This window comes from Colobus angolensis, unplaced genomic scaffold (assembly GCF_000951035.1).
Source record: "Colobus angolensis palliatus isolate OR3802 unplaced genomic scaffold, Cang.pa_1.0 Scaffold200, whole genome shotgun sequence".
Taxonomy (NCBI): Eukaryota; Metazoa; Chordata; class Mammalia; order Primates; family Cercopithecidae; genus Colobus; species Colobus angolensis.
In genome coordinates, this window is record NW_012115156.1 from 230,023 (window position 1) to 243,268 (window position 13,246).

Here is a 13,246-nt window from a genome sequence, read left to right on the forward strand (position 1 = left end):
ATCAAAAATTGTGATGGCTCAGATCTCTTTGGAACTTCTTTTAAATTAGCCTGGAGTTTTAGCATCTCAGGCAACCAGCCTTGGCCTCTTGTGGGGCTGTGACTGGGGAGGGGGAAGTGGTCTTTCAGGCATCAGGGCTTCACTAAGGTATTTCCAGTCACTTTCAAAGAGCTTTTGCGGTTGTTTTGTAGAGGTTGCAAGGAAAGAGCTTCTAAGTGTGAAGCCCCTGGGAGAGGCTGGAGCTCCTTCATATGGCTGCTGGCCGAATCCCTGCAGGCTATAATTCTTCCCTTCCCTTCCCTTCCTTCCTTTCTTCTTATTTTTTTTTTTTTTTTGAGACGGAGCCTATATCTGTCGCCCAGGCTGGAGTGCAGTGGTGCGATCTCGACTGCAACCTCCGCCTCCCGGGTTCACTCCATTCTCCTGCCGAGTAGCTGGGACTGCAGGCGCCCACCACAACGCCCGGCTAATTTTTTGTGTTTTTGGTAGAGACGGGGTTTCACCGGGTTAGCCAGGATGATCTCGATCTCCTGATCTCGTGATCCGCCCGCCTGGGCCTCCCAAAGTGCTGGGATTACAGGCGTACGCCACTGCGCCTAGCCTCCCTTCCCTTCCTTCCTAAGTGAGCCAACCTTTCCTGTAGTCTTTTCCATCCTTCCCCCTTCTGTCTTGTGTTGACGTTTAATTTTCTCTCTTTAAAACTACTTTGCTTTTGACAGCAGTTGAGACAAAATGCAGATCCCCCCCATGCAATTCATACAATCACACACAACATTCTCTGCTTTTCCAAACTTGCCATCTCTCCATGTCCTCATGAATTAGGTACAACAAATATTATTATTTCCACTTTACAGATTAGGAAACCAAGGAACAGTGAAGTTGAGTTCAAGACAGAAAAGATTTGTCATCCAACAAGAGCTTCTTATTGAAAATTTACCCTCCTGATAATACTTCAAAACTTGGCGAGTACTACCTAGTCATTGTGAGACGAGAATGAAAGCTGGCAGTTGCTACAAACTGGATAAGAAACAGAATGAAGGAATTTGATTTGCGTATATCACACTTACTTATGCCTGAAGTTTGGGCTTTTTCTGTGCAGTTGTGAGTAAAAACGTCTTGGCAGTTTGAAAATCTGAACTGCAGCCTCACTGATGAATCTCAGAGGAACTACAGATCAATTGTGCTAATTCTCTGGAAACTTACACCAAACGGTCACAGAAAAGAGCACACGGGTGTCTGTATCCACTGCTCTGGGTCTGGGAAGGCTTTGTGGAAAATAAGGTGATTATAGGGAGTGCTTTTAATGTTTCCTTGGAAAAGGGCTGCATTTTATTCTTAGAGAGGTGTAGCTTAAAAATTTTTTTAAAGCAATCTTCTATTTCAAAAGTATCAGATACAAAAAGAGGTATGTTATTTTTAGAGTAGGGTTTCAGTAAAGAATTGTGAAAAGAAAAGTGATTTGTTCCTTTTCATTTTTGAAATGAATTGCTGAAGAAGCCCACACATGTCTGGTTATGCTCCAGAAAAGTCAGGGACCTTACCAAATAAATTATCTGCTGCATGTGAGATAAAAAGACAGCTTTCTCTTATTCACCCTCTTTTAAAATTTATTCAAATTTTAAAATAATTCAAATTCACAGGGTTTGAATAATTCAAACCCTGTGTGATCTGAAATGTATCATAAGAGAAATTATGGTGAAAAGTCAGGGAGTGACCTCTTATTTTTTATAATAACCCAAATATAATAAAAGCCACATGTAAGAGATAATCTGTGGTAGCATATGTTCAGTGTTAGAAATTAGAAATCAATTGCAAACACAGTGGGATTTTTGCTAAATCAGTAGATGATAGCTGTTCTTGCCACACGGGGGAAAATGGGTAACTATATGAGAAGACGGGTATGTTAATTTGTTCCTCTCTCTCTCCATATATACACTAATACTCTTTATATATATATTTTAAGGTATACAACATGATATTATAAAGTATGTGTATATATATTTAAGGTATATAACATATTATAAGGTGCATATATATACACCTTATATAAAACATAAAATATAAGGTGTATATATATACTTAGGCTTATAAAATATAAGGTGTATTAAACATAAATATATATTATTAAATATATATAAGGTACATATTTAAGGTATACAATGTGATATAAGGTGTATATATACACACCTTTTTATAATGATGTATATATAAATATATATACATACACCTTATAATATCACGTTGCATACCTTAAATATATACCTTATATATAAATATATGTATAAATTATATATATACCTTATAATATTGTGTTGTATACCTTAAATATACACAATACAATTTATTTTAAAGAAACCACGGTAGAAGTATATCATTATAAGAAATGACAGCTCAGCATATTCCTGTGTTGAAATAAAAATTCCTTCTGCTGTAGTGTCTGGCCATGGAACATGTCTTTTATGTAATATGTAAAAAAACAGTAGGACCACTGTCATGTTCGGTACTCTATATAGATGCAGCATCAGTATTTATCATCATAAGCAGATTTGGACTTCAGCATTTATTAAGTACATATTACAGCTTCAAGTTTCTCTTAAGTTATGTCTCAAGACTACGACCTTGTGGTGAGTTGCTTCCATGTAGAAGGTAACTAAAAGGATGAATCCCCCATAACCAATTTTAAAAATCTGCTGTACATTCATTTAGCCTACACTTAATGAGTACTGACTAGGTGCCAGCCATCAGTCTGGATACTGCGGGTTTATGATGACTAAAACGCGGTCCCCGTTTGGGAGGGTATTGAATTCCATTGAAGATTGAGTTCCATTGAGATTGATTCGTAACTGAGTAAGTTAGTACAGTAGGATAAATATAATAAGAGAGGCATATGCAACACGTTGCAGGAACATAGAGAAAGGGTATTAGACAAGTTTAGCAAAGCTTCACAGAAGTAGTGACAACTTAGGAAATATAAACAGGAAATTAAATATAAACAGGATTTTAGGAGCTAAGGAAGGAGCTGGAAACACTGTGGGCTGGGCAAATCCTGTGTGGGGCATCCAGAACTCACAGATGGGCACATGGCACACGTAGGGTGCCCTGCTTTATAGAATTGGTATGCGTGGGGAGATAGTAGAAGATGGAGCTGGAAAGTTAAGGAGAGCTCAGTTTGTGGGGGGCCTGAATGCCATCCCTAAGTCTGTTGATTGAGGCCATCCTGCTCATTCTTTGGTCTCTGTCCTGATTGGTAACACCAAGGTATAGTAAAAATATCTAACAAGCAGTATGGCACAGATGCACATCAGAGAGAAGGAGGGGGACCCCCAGGCCTTCTCCTGTGTCAGACCTTTTGTTTGTGGAGCATGATGTCAGGTGGAGATTCCGGGGATGAAGCTCAGGGTGACAGCCATTTATCAACCAGTTTGAAAGTAGTTTACTATTTTAACAACCGGTATAACTGCATGTCTGTGCTGCTATTTAACCAGTCGCTGAAGAGAGCTAGGGAGCTGTGCTTTAATTTCTTATCTCCTCTGCACCTCTGGACAAAGATGATTTCATCCCCTGCAGATGTCTTGAGTTACTTTCTTTTCTCCCCACTGCCAGAATGAACTCCCTAAAAAGCAGAAGTGATCATTCCACTGCCTTCATGAAAACTTTCCATGGTACAAAGTCCAAGGTCCGCACCCTAGCCCATCTGAACTTGGAAGTCTGACCCCTGTTGTCTTTTCAGCCTCACTTTCCATCCATCATATCCTTGGCACTTATGCCCAGTGCAGTTTGTGCAATGTCACCAGTGCACCTAGGCAACAGAGTGTCCTAAGTGTTCCTGCAGCAGACCTCAGATAACGTGGCTTACCTGTGGCCAGCTGGGAACGTGCCTTACCTGCGTCCTTGCATGCTTCTATTGAATGTTGATGTATCAACTTGGCATAACTTTTTAGAAATGAGAGCAGATTTTTTGTTTGTTTGTTTTGGTAATGACTTTAGATCAACTCCAGAGTGAGTGAGGCAAAGGCATGAACAGTCATTGACTCTTCAGGTGATGACTACAGTCTGTAATGAAAGGGTGGTAGAATACCTGAATGCCAGGCAGATTTCATGTGTGTTAAGGGTAGAATTTGTTACTGAGATCTTTGCATCCACATCTTTAACTATAATTTAGTACCAAGTAAATTTTAACTAAAACTTAACCTAAGCTTAAGGATAAGTTTATCCTTAAACTTATCCTGCATATGGACAGTATTCTCATGTAACATTTATAAAATATAAATAAGGAGTTAAATATAAATGAAGTTACTCAAGAGACATTTGTAAAGCACAAGCAGTGTGCTTGGTACAGAGTTAACAAAACAGAAATAGGGCCTGCCTTCATGGAGCTTACGGTCTCACAAGGGAACCAGATGATAAATAAGGAAACTTTCCTTTGTCTCCACTTCCCACCCCACTAGTCCAAGTCCTCTCTCACCTGGGTCATGCAGTAGACTCCGTGCTGGTCTCCTGCTTGCTAGCAAGTCCTTATACCCTCTCTACATGGCAGCCAGAAAGTGGTTTGAAACATCTCAATCAGATCTTCCGTCTGTCTTGTCTGAGCTCATTTATGACTTCACATGGTAATTAGGATAAAAGTCCTAATTTCTTTCCTTGGTCTCCAAGGTCAAGTTTGACCAGGCCTCTGCCTATGGCTGCAGCCATGGATCATGCCATGGCCCCCCACTGTGCCTCACCAACTCCAGCCACAGGGGTAGCCCTCAGTTTCCCTAAACACATGTGCTCCTTCCCTCCTCAAGAGTTGCTCGTGATGGTCCGACTCCCTATGGCTGACTGCCTCTCATCCTTTTGATCTACAATTGGTCCCCACCACCCCCACCACTGTTACTCTTTATTGCAGAGCCCTTTCTAGCAGTTAATGCAATTCGTAATCATCCCTACCGTTTTTGGGGAGAAAAAGTATCTGAAATTAGGACTTGCTTGTGCAATTTAGAACTGAGAAGAGAGAATTGGATCTTGAGGTTTGCAAGGCAGATATCCTTCCTTCTGCCTCCAAAGGGATGCCTTCTTGAATTACTAAGGTAGGGTTACAAAGCTGCTTACAAGCAGCAAGGCATTCATTCTACCTACCAATTTTGGTAAGAATCAATGCCTCTGCAAACTAGTTGGTGCTCCATTGTGAAGGAAACATTTTAAGAATTAGGATGTTAGGAGTTAGCCATACAGTTAGCCAAATTGGAAAAAAATCAGTTATTCAGAATAGGTCCTTCTGCAGAAGTGCTAAGGTGAAGAGTGAGCTTGAAGAGTAATAAAAAAAAAATTAAATGCTGAAGGGGAGAACATTTAAAAATCTTAAAGGAGCAAGTTATAGTAAGAAATTGAAGGTATAAGAGAAAAGCAAGCTTTGTGAGTTCTTAAGACACATGTTTAGGACAGATAATACTGGGGGGAAAGAGCTAGAAAGGCAAAGTACAATAGATGTCAAGTAGGACTGGGTCCTCAGAAGGTTGGATCTGGGACTAGAGTCCAAGGTATCCCTCCTCAGCTGATTCTGATGGTGCTGCAGTTGGGAGGTGGTGATCCTGTGGATACTCCGTGGTGTGATTACAAAAGGCAAGGGGGTGGAGGACCATCTGATTTCATTAACCAGTCCATCTTTCTCTAGAAAGTTATGATTTCCTTCTCTGTAAATCCCATTTCTCAAAAGCCTCTGATTTCCTCTTCTGAATCCCTTAGCAAGACTTTACTGAAGTTGTACTTCTGGCCAACAGAAACAGTTCCTTGGAGAAGAGGGTGTTGTGTTTGTCCTGAGGTGTGAATATGTCAATAGCAGTTTAGGAACTAAGGAAAAAACTGACATCCTCCTTGTGAATTCTAAAACATTTAAAAGAAAAACGATGACCAGTCCTTTCTGCTGTAGGCTACTCACTGATTTTGCTGTTTGTCTGCAGTCTGCCATGAGTCCTGTGCAGGTTGCTGGGGCCCAGCGGAGAAGCACTGTTTGGCCTGCAGAGATCCCCTCCACGTGCTGAGAGATGGCCGCTGTGATAGCAGCTGTGGAAAAGGCTTCTACAACAGGCGGGGCACCTGTAGCGGTGAGTGCTAGGTTGTGATGCCGACATATCCTTTCCTTTTTCTCTTCCAGCATCTCTTGTTGTATTCAAATCATAGCACACCAATGTTTCTTTTACTCAACATATATGTGAATAGCTGCTGAGATTAATCTTTGATTTAGATGTGTATAAAACACTTTTCACCAGTGGGATTCCTCTTAATTACCCCCACCAGTATGCTAGGGTTGGGGTGCTCATTCTAGCCTTGTCCTGCAGATGAAGATAGTGAGGCTCAGGTGGCCTGCTCAAGACCCACAGCTGGAGGGAAAGGAACTGGGCTCCCACCCAGTCTTTCCTTTCCCCAAATCCCAAAGTCTCTATCAACACCAGACTGCCTTCCAAATGTACGTGGGCACAAAAAGACTCTTAGGCCAGCGGAGGGCAGACCCACCTTTGGTGTTGGTGCCACTGACTTAAAGCTGAGCAGTTATTATCCATTCTACCTTAACACGCATGGCTATAGCAATGAGAGTTAACCCAGCTTAGTGCTTCCTTGAACCAGGCACAGTTCCAAGTGCTTTATAAACATTAACCCACTGACAGGCAGGAAAGTCAGGAGGGAAAGCATGACTTTCGGCACATTAGTCAATCTCTCTGCATGTCAATTCCCACTTGTGAAACGGGGATATTAGTAGCACCTGTGGAAGATACAATAACGGGCTCCCAATGATGCCCTTGTCCTAATCCGTAGAACTGTGGTGTGTTCCCCTGAATGGCAAAGAGGACTCTGTAGGTGTGATTAAGTTAAGGATCTTGACGTGAGGATATTATCCTGGATGATCTGGGTGAGCCCCCGTATAATCAATCACAAGAGTCCTTATATGAGGGAGGCAACAGAGACGAGCCAGAAAAGTAGGGTCGAGGATGGGACCAGAGGTTGGAGTGATAGAGTGAAGTAAGGAAAATGCCATGAACATGCAGGTGACTTTTAGAATCCGGGAAAAGGCAAGGAAACAGATTCCATCTCTAGAGCGTCCAGGCAAGGAACAGATTCCACCCCTAAAGCTTCCAGAAGGAATCTTGATTCTAGGACTTCTAAACTCTAGAACTATAAGATGGCAAATTTGTGTTGTTTTAAACCAAAGGATTTATGGTAATATGGTAATTTGCTACAGTAGCCATAGAAAATGAATACACCCCCAACTCAGAAAGCTGTTGAGAGGATCGAGTTAAGATATGCAAGTACTTAGCATAGTGCCTGGCACATAGTAAGCGTTCTATCAGTGTTCGGTGTTTAATCCTCACAATTTCATGAGGTAGATATAACCATTCTCATTTTCCAGATAGGAAACTGAGAGGGTAAGAAACTTGCTTAAGGTCACACAGCTAATAAGGGGCAGAGTTGGGATTCAAGCTTAGATATTCTGGCTCTGGGTCTTAACTGCCTAGGAACCACTCTATTGCTCATTATAATGTGGTATTTCCTTATGCACTTCTGCCTATGTTTTTTTAAATTTTCCTTTTCGTTATCCTTTCCCCCTTTCCACCTCTGCACCTTCTTCTGTGTCTTCTGTCAGTCTTGAGATGAACTGGCTACCCCTGTGGGCATTGCCAGGTCTGCAGGCATCCTGACAATGATGACAGTAAATGAAATCCTGACAGTAAATGAAAGGTTTAAATTGAGTTTACCTTGATGGTCATACCCATAGAAAAGCCAAGAGGACTTTTTTTTTTCATAACTAAGTCCGCCAAATCAATAAAAATGTGTAGCTCATAAAACTTTCTTGAGTTATTGTCCTCGTTTTGTTCACTGAGCAGGGCAACAGCAAAAATGAGATGATTTTAGGGACTTGACAAATCCACTTGTCTTAGAGAAGAGAGATAGCCCTTGGCAGCTGCTTGCTTAAAGCTGTGCAGGGATCCATCAGTATTGCCAGTGTGAAAAATCTCACCTGGTATCGATGAGTCACAGGTGGCTTTTATGTGGATTCAGGAGAGAACAAGGAAACAAGGAAAGAAAGGCCAGGTTACCATTAGCCTGAGCATGTTAATCTTTTTCTGCCAGCATCACTTTCCTGCTCAATTAAGCCAGATGTATTCTCTAAAGGTCGACAGATGTCAAATTTGCACTAATCCAAGGGCCTAAAGGCATTTACCCTTTAAGTCCCCTGGGATGCTGGTTACTGTCACTGATGGAGGAACGGTGACACTGACCTGCCACTGAGACTGTACATTATCTGGATTGAGAAGGCAACTTTTGCTGGAGAAGTGGTGTATTTAAAAAGAGGAATAGTTAATGTGAGCCTTGACGCTGGGAGAGGTGGGAATCTGCTTTATCTGTACACAGTTTGAAAAGCATCTGAAAGAAACTTCCAGGCAGGAGGATGGATCATAGCTGACATGAGTCAACCAATGAATCAATGGATCTACAAGTAATTACTAAACACATGTCATGTGCTTAGCCTGTTGCAAGAGTTTGTGATGCCACTGGTGTTGACCAACAGGCCTTTTAATACACAAAACTGGAGCTTACACTTTTTATCAAATTGTTACCATTCTCCAAGTTTGTATCAAAATGACTTCAGAAATGTTCACAGAAATAGTTCTAAAACAACAGTGAACCAACTCACTGATTGGTATCGGAATGTTAATTAAGATGTCGGATGCTGATAATGCTGACTTATTTCCATTTCAGATTAGTGCTATTCAAGATAAAGACCAGCTGGTATGGGTTCAATAATTTATAACCTACCAGCCCGTATCTGTAGAAATCTCAAAGTCAAGTGCTTAGAAAAAACCAGCATAGCCTGTTATGAAGGGTGGTATGCCCTGGCTGAAAGATCTTACAGTAACCAGGTTCACCTGTGGTATGTGTATTGTGTTCTACAAATATTAGATATAAAGGGTGGTACAATTCAAAGGAGGAAACCTCCTCATTCTTTTATCTTTTAAGTGTTTATGCCATTATGAAGGACTTTTCTGACTGTAGCTAACATAATAAATCAAAGCATAATAAATCAGAGGTTTCTGTTAGTCATTCTCTCTCTTTCTTTCGTTTCTCTTTCTTCCCTCCTTTTTTCTTTCTCCCTTTTCTTTTTTTTAATCTTCATTTCTCTTTTGCACCCATGCAACTATTTTTAAAAATATTTTTAGTTTTGGCCGGGCGCGGTGGCTCAAGCCTGTAATCCCAGCACTTTGGGAGGCCTGAGACGGGCGGATCACGAGGTCAGGAGATCAAGGCCATCCTGGCTAACACGGTGAAACCCCGTCTCTACTAAAAAAAATTCCAAAAAACTAGCCGGGCGAGGTGGCGGGCGCCTGTAGTCCCAGCTACTCGGGAGGCTGAGGCAGGAGAATGGCGTAAATCCGGGAGGCGGAGCTTGCAGTGAGCTGAGATCTGGCCACTGCACTCCAGCCCAGGCGACAGAGCGAGACTCCGTCTTAAAAAAAAAAAAAAAAAAAAATTATTTTTATGAGCTTATCTAACTGGGTATTTTTATTTTGAGTGCATGTGTATTTAATTTTCTTAAGTGAGATGTTACAAACTGTGTGCTATTTCCTTCTTTTCTCACTCAGGAGTACATTTTTAAGATGCACTATGTTGTTCTTGCCCCTAGCCCTTCATTTCTCACTGCTGTGTAGCGCTCCCTGGTGTACCCCCCTCATACTACCCATCCATGCTCCCAGTGATGGACTCCCGCCTTTCTCTCCATCTGCATCACTAGAGAGCACCAGGGAACAGCCTCAAATGTGTTCCTTTGTAAAGCTCTAGAGGGAGTTTCCTGAGATTTATATCCAGAAGCAGAATGACTGGTTTTTTGCCTCTGCATATTCTTCATTTGACCAAGTAGTGCCAGGTTACTTGCCAGAATGGCTGTGCAATCTACATTCCCAAGCATGAGGGTTCACTTATCTCCACATCCTTGCCACCACTTGGCATTATCAAGATTCTGATTTTTTCTGATCAAGAGTATAAAGAGTCAACCCATTAAATTTGCCTATTTCTGAGGATTAATGAGTTTGAGCATATCTTTGACTCCTGTTGGTCTTGACTTTTCCTGTTCTATAAATTACTTTTTAAATGTGCTTTTCTCATTGTTCTATTGGCCTTGCCTCCTTTTATGGAGTTCATTTTATGGAGTTTCCTTGTATGTTATAGATAGTAGCCTTTTTTCAGTTTTAAATATGCAAATTTTCTCACTCTGTTGTCTTTTAACTTTGAATGTAATGCCTTTGTTAAACAATAATCTTTAATTCATTTTTTTTGCTTTAAGGTTTTTCTTTTGAAATTTTAATAAGACCTTCTCTGCTAAGGTTCAAAAGTAAATTATTCTGTATTTTCTTCTATTAATTTGATGTTTTATCTTAACTTAGGTTGTCTCTCTCTCTCTCTCTCTATATATATATAGGTTTAAAGTAGGGGTCCCATTTGATTTTTTTCCATTTCACGATCCGGTTTTCCCAACATCATTTAGTCATTCAGTCTGGCCTTCCTTATTTCTCTTTATTGTATATTAAATTTCCATATATACATAGTTCTGTCTGAGCTATAAGATATGGAAATTTCTAACTTTCCATAGTCTAAATTTCTGTTCTTATACCACTATTAAACTATTTTGTTCATTAATTTCTATGGCTTTGTAGTATGTCTCAATATCTGATTGGGAAAATTTCCTTTCCTTTTCAAAGTTGACTTAACTATTCATAAACTTTAGAGTACATTTACTGAATTCTTAAGAAAACTCAGCTGGGGCTGGGTGTGATGGCTCACACCTGTAATCCCAGCACTTTGAAAGGCCAAGACAAGAGGATGGCTTGAGCTCAGGAGTTTGAGACCAGGCTGGGCAACATAGTGAGACCTCATCTCTACCAAAAATTAAAAAAAAACAATTAGCCAGTTGTGGCAGTGTGTGCATGTAGTCCTAGCTCCTCTGGAGGCTGAGGCAGGAGAATCACTTGAGCCTGGGAGATTGAAGCTTCTGCGAGCCATGATCATGCTGCTGCACTCCAGCTTGGGTAACAGAGTGAGACCCTGTCTCAAAAAAAGAAAGAAAGAAAACTCAAGTGGAATTTTTATTGATATTGCATTGAAGTTATATATTAGTTTGGGGGGAAATTACATCTTCCTAATAGTTTTATTTAGATTTACAAATTTCCCTCTAGGCATAACTTCAGGTGTATCTTAAAATGTTTGATATGCAATGCTTTTATTGTTGGTCAATTCTAATTTCTAAATATTGCTGCAATTTTTCCTTTCTAGGGAATTGCATTTAGCTTTCAGATTACTCACTTCTGTTGAGATGTCAGTTCTAGAATTAGAAACCTCAGGAGTTTTTGTGGCATGTGGGAGGGAAGAACACTTTTCAGATTAATTTTCATTTCTTCCAGTCCTGAGTTGAGGGTTGATTTTCTTTTTCCTTGATATTAAGACCATTGCCGTAGCCCATTCTCTTACTCTACACATTCGCCTGTGGACAGATGCTGAATTCTTCAGGATGCGAGATGGAACATTTGGCCCCATCATTTAGCGTCTTTTTTCTTATGTTCTCAAAATATTTTTCAGGAGGTTAGCAGGGTGTAGATGGATTAAGGGAACAGACAGAATAAATCTCAGCAGTTCTCTATTTTTGAAGCATTGATTCTCTGTAGCAGAAAGCTTTGCTTTGTTTATTTTTAAAGACATTAGCCAACCAGCATAGAAAAGATTGAGTCACAGACTTGCCTGTGACTGCACTCTCCCTCACCTCCTTCCACCCTTCATACAGAGACCTTTCTCTGCTCTGTTCAAAGCCAGTCTCTCAACTGCACTTTTGCATATGTACCCCCTTTTCTCCTAGATCTGCTTTCACCAATCATTCAAACTCTTCTCTTTTAAAAATCCTTTCCAGGATCTATATTTGCCTTGAATTTTTATAATATAAGAAAGACAAAATAACCTTTTCCCCTTTCAATTATTTGTTTCCCTCTCCCCTTCCGTTCTCAGCCTGAGTCCCTCAAAGGAACAGTTTATAATCATGGCCTTCACTTTCATTTGGTCTAATGACTCCACTGAAATGTGTGGCACAGGACACCCACAGCCTGGTTCCTAGGTGTAGTGAAACTTTTCAGATGTTATTTGTCCTCTCTGCACCTGTCATGACTTTCTTTTGCAAACCTTTTTCCTCCCTTAGTTTCCCAGTCACCATGCTCTTTTTTCTCTTCCTTATCTTTGGATCATTTCTTCTTGGTCAGCTGTACTAGTTTTTTTTCTTCTTCTTCTTCTTTTCTTAAATGCTGATGCTACCCAGGTCCTTGCCTACTTCTGTCTTATCCTGCATAGTTTTCCTGAATCATTCAACTAATTTTTAGTTTCAACAATTGCTTGTATATCATGACCCCACACCTCTCCCCCGAGCTCCAGAGCTGTAAGTCACATTGCTCCCTGGATTGTGCATGTTCAAAACTGAGCTCATGGCACTCCCCCCCACCTATTCTCCTTCCTGTACTCTGTGAGTAACATCACTTGTCCCTCAAGATAGACCCCTGGAAGCCATATGAGATGGTTTTTTCTTCACTGCTCTCAAATCTCTCACCACCTCTACAATTCTAATTCAACCCTTAATCATCTTGCTCCATGCTCATTGCCATGGTCTTCCAGCAGGGCTTCTAAATCTCCTCTTCACCCTCCAAACTGAAGCCAAAATGATCTTTCTTAGACACAAATACAGCCATGTTTCTACTGTGTTTAGAACTGCAGGGGTTCAAACTCATTGCCTTTCCTAGGATGAAAATCGAGACAACAGAGTCAGGCTATAGGTTTCTATAATCTGGCCTTCCCACTTTTCCAGCCAAATGAAACTGCTCTTTTCCTGGGAAGCCTAGTCTCCTCCCAGTTTCTGAGACTTGGCTTACTTCGCAGCCTCAGCCTGGAGTACATTCCCATCAGCCTGATGTGGTCCCACTGCTTCCTAAGACAATGCTCAAGGGTCACACCTCCATGAATGCTTTCTTGACTCTTCTACCTCTTACCCCCACTCTCACATTTTTTTTTTTTGAATTTTCATTGTGCCTAGATAGATTGATCTGAGTGATATTTTAGATATTTCCAATATTGTCTATTTCTTTTCCTGTATTAGACTACTAAGCTACTTAAAGTGAAAACTTAGTTGATTTGGTTTTTGTGTTTCTACCCCCTGGCATAAGACCTGACACAGACCTTAACAGGT

General features: G+C 40.7%; 1 protein-coding gene across 1 annotated transcript in view; it reads left to right on the plus strand.

The window, feature by feature from the left end:
- The window catches only part of FRAS1 (Fraser extracellular matrix complex subunit 1), a 455,628-nt gene that overhangs the window by 216,539 nt on the left and 225,843 nt on the right, over nt 1-13,246 (plus strand). The window contains exon 15 of the mRNA XM_011941729.1: nt 5,940-6,083. Within this exon, the coding sequence (XP_011797119.1) occupies nt 5,940-6,083 (144 nt within the window). The remainder of the gene's footprint in view (nt 1-5,939; nt 6,084-13,246) is intronic.